Raw genomic sequence first — 10,431 nt, forward strand, 5'->3', positions numbered from 1 at the left:
CGGGATCCCGGGATCCCGGGATTAACATTCCTAACATACACGCTCTGTTTGGGAAGACAGCGAAAGCTTCATTCAACCGCACGACTTGTTCGTACGCACACAGTGACATCAATTGCACGCACAACTACGAAAATCCTCTGCAGAAGCTGCCCACCTCTGTTTTAATACAACAAAATGTTTTCGTCAACTGAGCTAAGATTTTGTAAGTTATAATGATATTTTTTATTAGTACTTATGTAACTTTGCAGCGCAATTGCAACTCTGAGTGTTGTCAAACTTTTGCCGCCTTTCCGGTCGTTTCAAATTAATTTCCTCCGCCCCTCTGCTTGTTAGGAGGTAGCAACCAATTGTATCTCGCATCTTTGCACATTCAGCAACAGCCATGAATGTAAATGTGCTTTCATATCGTCGCCTGGGTAAAATATTGTCGTAAGTGGCATACGTACGTGCGTAACATACGATAATCTTTTACCCAGACGACGATATGTTGAGTTTGAATCAACACCACATTTCGCTGTGTTGATGTCGTCAGTTCATAAGCCTAGATTTTAAGCCAAATTTTCTATATATGAAACCTAGAAACTAGAATTAAAACATTTTGGTTTGATTTTTAAACCACGAACTTTTTGGTTTTAGTTTTAAACCACTCATAGCAAAACATCATTTTCTCGGCTGCCTGGACTAAAATTTAAACCATAATATATTAAAAATTGCTTAAAACTATTGACTGTTTTAAAAAGTAAACTACAAAAGATTAAAAATGGCAATAGTCCTAGCGCAGTTTAAAAATTAAACTCAAATTTTTGACCGTGAAGCAATACATTTTTCTAACTATATTTCGTTTTAAAAAAATACTCACCTTTACTCAATAGATAGCGCCTAAATGTAACTGTGTTATTATTTGCACATTGCAGCACTTATTTTACACACACACACATATATTTCAGAGCCTTTGCATGCTACCCTCCCACGCTTACCGCAGCTCTAGTGAAAACACATAAGAAACAATGCCCGGACAAATATTTCACTTATTTGCGAGAGAAAACACTTACAATAAACTTATTAGCAAAGCGCTACAGTTTTAGTAATACATATTTTACACAGAATTGACATTTTTCACAAAATTTTCACGAGCGTCGCGGAAACTTGAGCAAGGCGGTTAAATGGCGGCGGAACTTTGACTATGCACAGAGCTGCATTTTGTGTTTTTATGTACAATGCGGGGTAAACTGAGTAATGGCGACATCTGTTGGTGAAGCTTGCGCGTATATTAAGTAGAAGAATATTTTGCCCGATTTCATTTTATAATGTGCGATCCACAGATTTTCATCAAACAAAATGATACATAATTCGCGTCAAACCAAATACATTTTTTGTGAGTCATTTTGGTATTTTTTTTTTATTAATTAGAACTTAACTTTGCCGCACGAATGCAACTCTGGCCGCTGTCAAACTTTTTCCGCCGTTCCGGTCGTTTGTCATTAGTTTCCCCTTCCGTGTGTGAAAATTTTAGTTGCTTTTAGTTATACATATTGTAGAAAAAGTTAAATTGTTTCAGAGTTTTGTTCTAAAATTAATTGTTTTCTCAGCTGTGCATGTTTTCTTTCGAATATAATGTAAATCTTACTTCAATATGTGCCTGCACTTTGTGTTCATAGCAATTGTTTTAGTGGCTGAGTGCAATCTAGAAAAATTGCCAGAAAATGATTTCTAATAGTAAATAGCAAATAAATACAAATAAATTTGTGAAAGTTTCCGGCACTACCTATATCAAAATCCTTCATCTACGATATTTTAATAGTCATTAATAACGCAAGTATAAAATTCAAAGCCTCATTATTTTATTTTACTTACTTGTAAATCTATAAATGCACCATTTCAAGAAATTTATAAATACACCTTTTCAAGAAAGTTTTGAGATTTCCTCAATTAAAAAATACTTTATGAACATTAATAATTCATCGCGTTTTAAATATCAATCAGCTTTCAACCCACAGAAGCACGCACTTTTGCATTTTCCACATTAATATAATTCTCTTGCACATCCTTAACCATAAAATCTACTAAATTATCCAAATCATAGTTATGCTGCCAACCCCAATCGCGACGTGCTTCAGAATCATCGAAAACTTGCGGCCACGAATCAGCAATCGCTTGCCGTCCATCTGGCTTATAGGTGACTTGCAAATTTGGAACATGACGGCTCAGTTTAGCAACCAGCTCTTCAGGTGTGAAGGACATTGCTGTAACATTGTAGACGCGTCGCTTCAAACTCTCCGAAGGGGCACACATAATTGTATGCAGAGCGCTGCAAGGATATGTAGATTGGTAAAGCGCATGATAATTATTAGTGGGTGAGAAATAATCGTTAACATACCCGTGTCGTTCAATTAATGTAGCCTCAATCGGCATAGGCCCTTTTCCCTTTAAAGCAGCATTTTATTCGATTCCCAAACAATATTTTAACTTTTAACTAGAAACTTCAAGTTCAGGAAGCCCTTTTAATAGAAACTTAATAAACATAAAAAATTCTATTTTTAGCACATACCAAATGATGACATTTAAATAGCAGTGGAATAGCTGCGCTTGATTGTAGTTGGCTTAACAAATGAAAACGTGTAAAAAGCAACAACAGTTTACGTGGCGAACTTAGCTCAGTGGGTAGACTGCTGCCTATGGCGGCTGGGGTCGTTGGATCGAATCCCAGTTGAAGAAGTGTGATGAGGAGATGTGGTGATCTCCGAAATAGCTATAACTTCTACCAAAAATGTACATGAATTGTGTTTTTTTTTAATTGTTGAAAATAAAAAAAAATATCAAGGGAAACTGATTACTTTTTAATTTAAAATCACACCTAAAGTCACTTGAGCTACTTAAATTGAACGGCGCAGATATGTAAATTAATTTTGAATTGTTTAATATTTTTTTCAATTAAAAATTATTCAGATATGCTGCTGTGAACAAACATGTCTTGGTTTAATATAATTTTTGTGAAAACACTCGTAAGACGGTGCTACAAAAAAAAAGTCATGAAATACACTCCAAACAAAACCTGGTGTAGGTTGTAGCATGGTCGAGTTCAAGATGAAAATAGGTCCCGTATAGTTCCTGAACCCTCCATTTTTTATTTAAAAAAAAACGTCATTTACGTACTTGATGCACTCATCTATTAATAGCTCAACTATTTTCCATCCGATTTTAGAAATCGAACAATAATTTTTAGTAAATATTGATGAACTCCTTAGCTACACTGCTCAAAGAATCTGCACATAATGCCTTATTTTTGCTTAAATTGCTCTATTTCGACAGTGTCAGTTTATTTGAAAATAAATTTTCTTATAGATAAATACCACATATTTGGCATAGAAATTTTTGAAATTAGCGATGATCAAAGTTCAAAAAATTAAGAATAATAGGGGCACATTAAAATTTAACCGATGAAAACTCCCAACATGGCAAGTTTAATAATATACTTTTATACGTAGTTTTAAAGGAATAAATCCTCTTTTCAAAACCTGATCGATTTTCCAAATGGGATGCAAAATAGTCCAGCTATTAATAGATAAGTGCATCAAAATGGAGGGTTCAGGAACTATACGGGACCTATTTTCATACCTACAACCTGAACTAGGTTTTGTTTTGCGTGTATTTCATGACATTTTTTTGTAGCACCATGTAATTACTAGTCTACTCAAAATATTTTCGACTCACCTGAGACAATCCTCAATGTACATCATCGGTAAACGCGTATCAGGGCGTAAATAGCAAGTGTATTTGCTAGTGCGTAATGCTTCGTGAAATATGGCGACAGCGTAATCTTAAAGGAAGAGAAGGTAAGAGCAAAAGAAAAGAAAATTCATAAAATATATATATATTTTTTTTTGTAAATCTTTTTTTTGTCTCTTCGATATACTAATTACAATATATTCGATTTTTATTTTTAGGAAATTTTATTATATTTTATGTATGTTATTTTATTATTTTTTAAGTATTTTTTTTTTTTTTTTGATTCTACATTTGCATGGCTTTGTTTTGTTCGTTTTCAACAAAGGGCGCCTGAAATATATTTTTCCTTCTCTATTTCGCGCCTATTACTCGTATTCACTTAATTGAACTGGGTTAAACTCATTGTGCGGTAAATTGGTGAATGCGCCGTATCTTCAATGTACATAATCGCTTTCGTAGCCATAAGCGTCCGTCTTTTTGCCCTTCCCGCTGTTATTCAATTATTGAAAATTGCGATACTTAAAGGGGAAATTGCACATTTAACAAAGTGAAAACAATCGCAAAAGATACACTTTCTTTATTATGATCAATGATGAATGGAGCTTTACTGCATACATATATATGTATATGTGCATTTGTTTTGTGCATAATTGAAATTTATTGTTTAACTGCATAAATATTTTTTGTGCGAAATTGTAACAAAATTTTGATTTTGTGCTCTTTTGTCTATTAGACACTAGTATATTCTATTTTATTTTATTTTACTTTATTTTGTTTTATTTTATTTTAATTTAATTATTATATTTTATTCATTATCTTAAATTTTTGATCGTTTAGTGATCGACTTTTCCTTTCCATACTATTCAGTACTCACCAGTGGTGCCACCGCCAGGTGGATCGCTAGAAATTACACCCGGGAAACGCAAGCACCTAAAGTCCAAGCCAAACTTGTGGAAATAATACTCGCCCATTAGCTCGGCATGCACCTTCGACACGCCATACATAGTACGTGGACGTTGAATCTATGAAATGAAAGGTGAATTGAGTCAAGGAAACGGAAGTGAAAATTATAAGGTATGTACAATACATGTACATATGTACATGCTATATTTCATGAGCTTGAAAACCTTTGGCAAATGCATTTTTTTTAACAAAAGAAAACTAAATAGAAAGTGTTGCATTTAATAACGACTCACCGTCACATTTGGTGTAGGATTCCGTGGACTGTCTGGCCCAAATGCGCCAATGGTGCTCGGTACGAAAATGCGTAAATTGTACTGTTTGGCAAGTTCGATGACATTATGTACACCTTCGATGTTGACGCTGAATTTTGGTAGAAACAAAATTATGTATTTACGAGCATATGTATGTTTAACAATTAAATGAATACCGTGTGCGCCGGTGCAAACAATTTCTTTTTCGGGAACCAAAGAAAATTGCAAAAAAAAAATCATAGTATTAAATGCAAGTGGCATACGAGTACAGTAAATGCAAGTGACATATGTACGTTCGTAGGCATGTGAGCAGACGACATGAAATTAAATTGCCAACAACACGCGAGTAACTACTTCTACAAGTATTTGGTAATATATTTGCGTGACTAAGTGAAAGTCTTCCTAAATTATGACATATAATCAACGCGCAGACAAATAAAATAAAAGCTTACAAATCCAAGAAATGTAAACAGTGCATTGACAAAAAAAAAAGAATTCAGAAATAGCCGTACTTGGCAGCCATATTATTGGCATGCTAATTTTACCAGTTATGAGGAGCACTTACCGCACCGCCAGCGGCACATTTTGCTCGCCTATCGCGCTCAATAACGCTGAGAAATGTATCAGCCAATCGACGCGATGATCAACTACGATCTTTTGTAATCCTTTGAAATCTAAAATATCAGCAAATATGTAGGGTCCACTCTCCACTACTTGCTTGCTGGGTTTAACAATGTCTGAAAGTATGACACTTTCATCGCCATACTGGGAGCGTAAGCGTTTGGCGCATTCGATGCCTAGTTGGCCGAGACCACCTGAGAAAGAAAAGCGTATTATTTAAGGATACTACTTAGTTAGTTAAAGCAGCAAAGCGTAAAATATAGAAATTTGCTAATTTAGATTTTGTATAATTTGCTAATTTAAATCTTTGAAGTCGTGAGGGAAACCTTTTTTCCAAAAAATGATTATGTGCATTAGGGTGATCCTTTAAAAAATATGGAAATCAATATTTTGTATGGGCCACCCCTTTAATGAGTTCTATTTACTAAATGAGGACTTCAACGAAAATTTCAAAATTGTAAAACAACTTTTATGGGTCGCTACTAGAGCTGTTAATTTTTTCGTTTTTTACGATACCGTGATTTTCGGGATTTAGATATTCATTACTTTTCGACAACCTAAATTGAGAAAATTGCATCTATATTGTTTGAGAAGCTCTCCTACCATAAAATAAATAATAAATAAATGGGTTTGAAACCTACGTTTTTTATTTAAAGAGGCGTTTTTTATTTTTTCTCTCTGACGTCAGAATTTATTTTAAAGGACGTTGTAATTTCAAACATATAATTAATTCCAAAAATTATTTAAAAAATTCAACGCAATGTAGAATAAAAATATGGGTACCAAATTAAATACGAAATTTCTTTAGAATTTAAGATAATTAAAATTTTTTGATTCACAGGATGAATAGGTAATTTTTTGAGTTGTTTAAAGTTCCTCCTCGTCCTCGTTGATTTTACGAGTGTATTTAAAATTGTCAACCATATTGCACTGAGCATCGTGCTAAACTTTGAAATAGCAAACTTTGAATTTCGAAAGAAATTATTGATTTAAAAAATTACATACAAAAGTAATTATTCATTAAATGTAATTATTCGTAAAATATTGTAAGTGGTTTACCTTTCTAGGAAAAATCTGATAAATTTGGCACATTATTGAAACTATTCATATAAATTCATAGTCATCGCCAAATTGACTCATCATGCAATATTAAGCGCCAAAAAACTGGTTTTTTTTTTAGTTTATTTCGGAATACTAATTTGCAGCATTTTTAACATTTTCGTGAAAACTAAATTACAAAAAAAAAATAACTTGAAAAAATACCAAGAAACTCAGGTATAGTAGAGAATAAATATGAACTTTCTAGGCTCAAAACGCATTTTTTAATTTTTTGATAACAAAATATGTCAAATTGTTCCAATTTTAATATTTTAATGTTTTCAAATCCTGGTCGAGATCGGTAAAAATTATTTTCCAATTTTGAAATTTTTGTGAATGCCTTTACATTACATGTTGTTATTTTTAAGGGCCACCCTAATGTGCAAACATACATATGTATGTATATGTACATATTCGAAATAGTTTGATGAATTTTGGGAAGCTTTGATTTAAGATTTTAGTTGTAGATTAAGGTCCTTTAAGACCAAAATAAAAATATTTAACTTTTTTTCAAAAACTTTAACCACGTTAACCGATTTCCATAATTCTTTATTTTCTATCTCCGGTATCTCCGATCCCATATTAATTTGGTTTAGATCCGATCATTTCATCATGCAGAATTTAACAGTGCTCTTAAATTTTTATATAACAATCGAAGTCGGTTTTGTTTTTAACTTAAAAATTACTTGTTGTTTTTAAATCTTGTAAATTCTTTTTAAAAAATATTATATGTATTACTTTTATTTACAACTGAAATTGTAGTTTCCTACTTGAACGATTTAAAATTATTATCCCTTAATTTTTATAGTTTTTTTTCAATTTTAAAAAATTTGGTTTTTGATTCAAATTAAAGAGAAAATATTGGCAAAAAATATTTTTATCCGAAAAACTATAAATTAAAACAAATGCAAAGCATAAAAAGTTAAATTTGGCATATTCCAATATCAGCCATATCAGGCGTCTTTCTCTCATGTTTTTAAATGAATGCAACCTGCAGAATTCATTTTGAAAGCTTTGTATTATTATCTTCGTTCGTTATTCTAAATTAATATTCATCGAAAATTTGTAAAACTATTTTGCGAATATCACAATTTTGGATCCATAATACTATCAAAATATATGTACGTGTTTGATTTTTTTTTTTTGTTTAATCTACATGTATCAGAACACAAGTCTTCCGTCTAAGCATTCAAGGTTAAAAATAACGAAAAAATTGGCAGCAAAATTTTTTTCCACACGTCATGTCACGCGTGTTTTACCGGTCTGAAAAAAGATTTAACAAATGTCCTTGTAGAGTTTTGTGAACTTTAGTTGTTTTAAACTTTACTTTTATTTATGTATTCTAATTTTTTATATTGAAAATCTTGTGTAGATAAAAAAATATAAATTTTCAGCACCGCGCGATTTCTTTATACAGTAATAACCAATTTTATTGTTGTTGCTCCGAAAATATTATGTATTTGACTTACCGGTTATCAAAATTTTCGGTGGTCGACTTTTACTATGCTGAGCGCGTTTATTTAGCGCCTGACAGACGATTGGCGTTAGGCACGCTGTATTATTAGTGATCTTATTTTGCACGAAAGTCGTTAAACACTTTCTCAGCATTTTCTTGGAGGAGAAATTTCAACTTTAGCAATTTCAAATTTAATAAAGTATTTAAAGTTTCAGATTTTCGTTAAAAATTTTTATTTTTAATTTTATTTTATATTTTATTTTATTTTTGTTTTCTTATTTTCTTGTTTATAAATTTTTATTTCTATCCAATTATTGTGTGGAACACTTTTTATACTATGTATATTTTAAATCTAAAGCCTTTTTAATACTCAATCCTTAGATTTTCTCTATATAATTTTCTATAAATTCTTTAGTACTTTGATGTGTTGAGCAACAAATTTTTCGTGATCCGGCTTTCTCTAAATTTCACCGGCCAACACATAGATGTGTGGCTATCCACTGACTTCTGTTTACTATTCTACCCGACAGCTGCCGTTCTTGATTTTGCTGTTCTGGCAAAATTTGTGACTTCAAGTAAAAAAATAAAAATAAAAAATGTAATACATACTAATAAATATCTAAGTTTTGTTTTGTTGCCGCCATTGTGTGGAAGATTCAACAATTTTGCTCGTAACAACAAAAAGTATTTAGAGATGCATAAGTACATATCGTCGACTGGGTAAACGATTGCCGTAAGCGTCATACGAACGTGCGTAACATACGACAATCTTTTACCCAGGCGACGATATATGCATGAATATGTTCAAACATTTAAATCAATGAGGAACAATTCGAGACATACATACATATGCACATACTTGTATGTATGTATGTATATTCGCACACACGCTTGTTTATGAGAAATTGGAGTGCTCGAACGCGTCGCATCATTATTTGCTCTATATTTATATGAATTTTTTTATTTGTTAATTTTTTTAGAAAGGCTTCGGGGGATATGTCTATAATATTTCGCATAGATCTTCAATAAGCCAAACGGTGCTGTGACTATGACATATTTTATGTATTTCTATATCCACGTAATTTTTGCCGGAATTCTTGATACACGTGCCGCGTGATGCCTTAAATAAAATTGATGGTGTGCCGCGAAAATTCGGTTTTTTAATATACATATTTGTGTATGTACATTAGGGTGGTCAAAAATAAGTAGTTGGAATTTTAATGCTCTCACCCCCTAGAATTGTTCTATATCGAAATAAATATGCCTCTATTTTTTATTTTTTTAATGCGCTCAAATTTTTCCATGTATTTTATACGGGGAAAAACCTGTTTTAGGTGAAATGGTAGAGAATTCTTGAAAAGCAATATTTTTCGATCGGAAAACTCTGGTTCTCTTCAGAAGACTTCCAATAACCCAATTGCTTATTTACCCATTTTTTTAATACTAACGATTTTTTTATTACCCCGATTGCATTTTCTAGGGGTTTTGGCGGACCTATAAAATATACTAGCTACTAGGAAAAAATGGTTAAATAAAATAATATGAAAAGTTTTTTTTCATATAAAATACTTTCAACCCTTTCAGCGACCTCTAAAGATTTTTTGATTTCAAAATAAAAAGATAGGGGTATATTTTTTCGGCTCTTTAAGATGAACATCCCGTCAAAAAGAGAGTGGGAAATACCAAGATCGTGGAGAATGGGGAAACTTAGTTTTTGGCTCGGAGTTTTTTTCTAAAGAATTAGAACTGGAATTATCCGCCCGAGTTCCGGACCACAGCAGCATTTACGAGGCAGAAGTTGTAGCTATAAAAGGAGGTGGCTGTGTACCTTAATACACATGCCGTAACAAAGACTACGATTAATACCATATCATCAAATCAATGAACGCGGTAATACTAAGATCAAAGGTTGCACCGGAATGCCTAGCAGATGTAGATGATATTAGCACCGCCTTCAATATCAGCCTCATATGGGTTCCGGGCAGAGCTGTGTAAGTGTGAAATCATTTTCAATTTTAAATCAACAATTTGTTTCTATCCAGTTTTCATTACTTATTCTTCGCTTAGGATTGAGGTTTAAAATTATTGAATTTTCCATTCTCTCAAAGCAGTTATGAATTCACACATCAACATATTCATAGCAAGATTGAAAAAACCAATGCCCAATCAAAAAAAGGTTTAACACTGAATGAGTATTGAAAAGGCTGCAATCTTTTATGTGTGTGCATTCTTTAACTCAGTACCAATCATTAGTTCAAAGACACCCTGGTAAATAACTTTTTGATAAAAAGGAAGATTTTTGACAATTGCTCAATT

At 32.3% G+C, this 10,431-nt stretch overlaps 2 protein-coding genes across 3 annotated transcripts in view; one reads left to right on the forward strand and one right to left on the reverse strand.

The window, feature by feature from the left end:
- Nucleotides 1-1,829: 1,829 nt before the first annotated feature.
- Nucleotides 1,830-8,608, reverse strand: Tdh (L-threonine dehydrogenase). 2 transcript variants are annotated; one of them, XM_017612676.1, is made up of 7 exons: nt 8,534-8,608; nt 8,129-8,270; nt 5,506-5,755; nt 4,923-5,049; nt 4,601-4,748; nt 3,712-3,817; nt 1,830-2,308 (listed from the first exon to the last, which is right to left on the reverse strand). In XM_017612676.1, exons 2-7 carry the CDS (start codon nt 8,265-8,267, stop codon nt 1,987-1,989), a joined length of 1,092 nt encoding a protein of 363 aa, XP_017468165.1. In that variant the 5' UTR covers nt 8,268-8,270; nt 8,534-8,608; the 3' UTR covers nt 1,830-1,986. The 2 variants fall into 2 exon arrangements, with proteins under 2 accessions (XP_017468165.1, XP_017468166.1); XM_017612677.1 differs by having other exon boundaries at nt 8,129-8,601.
- atk (artichoke) overlaps nt 4,721-10,431 on the forward strand; it is a 34,633-nt gene continuing 28,922 nt past the window's right edge. The window contains exon 1 of the mRNA XM_017612674.1: nt 4,721-4,800. The gene's annotated coding sequence lies outside the window, so the exon portion shown is untranslated. The remainder of the gene's footprint in view (nt 4,801-10,431) is intronic.

This window comes from Rhagoletis zephyria, unplaced genomic scaffold, assembly GCF_001687245.7.
Source record: "Rhagoletis zephyria isolate East Lansing unplaced genomic scaffold, Rhagoletis_zephyria_1.1 Rzeph_scaffold_00567, whole genome shotgun sequence".
Lineage (NCBI taxonomy): Eukaryota > Metazoa > Arthropoda > Insecta > Diptera > Tephritidae > Rhagoletis > Rhagoletis zephyria.

Excerpts from the sequence above, each read along its gene's own strand:
- Tdh (XM_017612676.1), bottom strand. The coding sequence starts at position 8,267 with ATGCTGAGAAAGTGTTTAACGACTTTCGTGCAAAATAAGATCACTAAT. Across the intron at positions 5,756-8,128 it reads ACCGAAAATTTTGATAACCG|GTGGTCTCGGCCAACTAGGC; the intron begins GTAAGTCAAATA and ends TTTCTTTCTCAG. Across the intron at positions 3,818-4,600 it reads ACCTGGCGGTGGCACCACTG|ATTACGCTGTCGCCATATTT; the intron begins GTGAGTACTGAA and ends TCTTCCTTTAAG.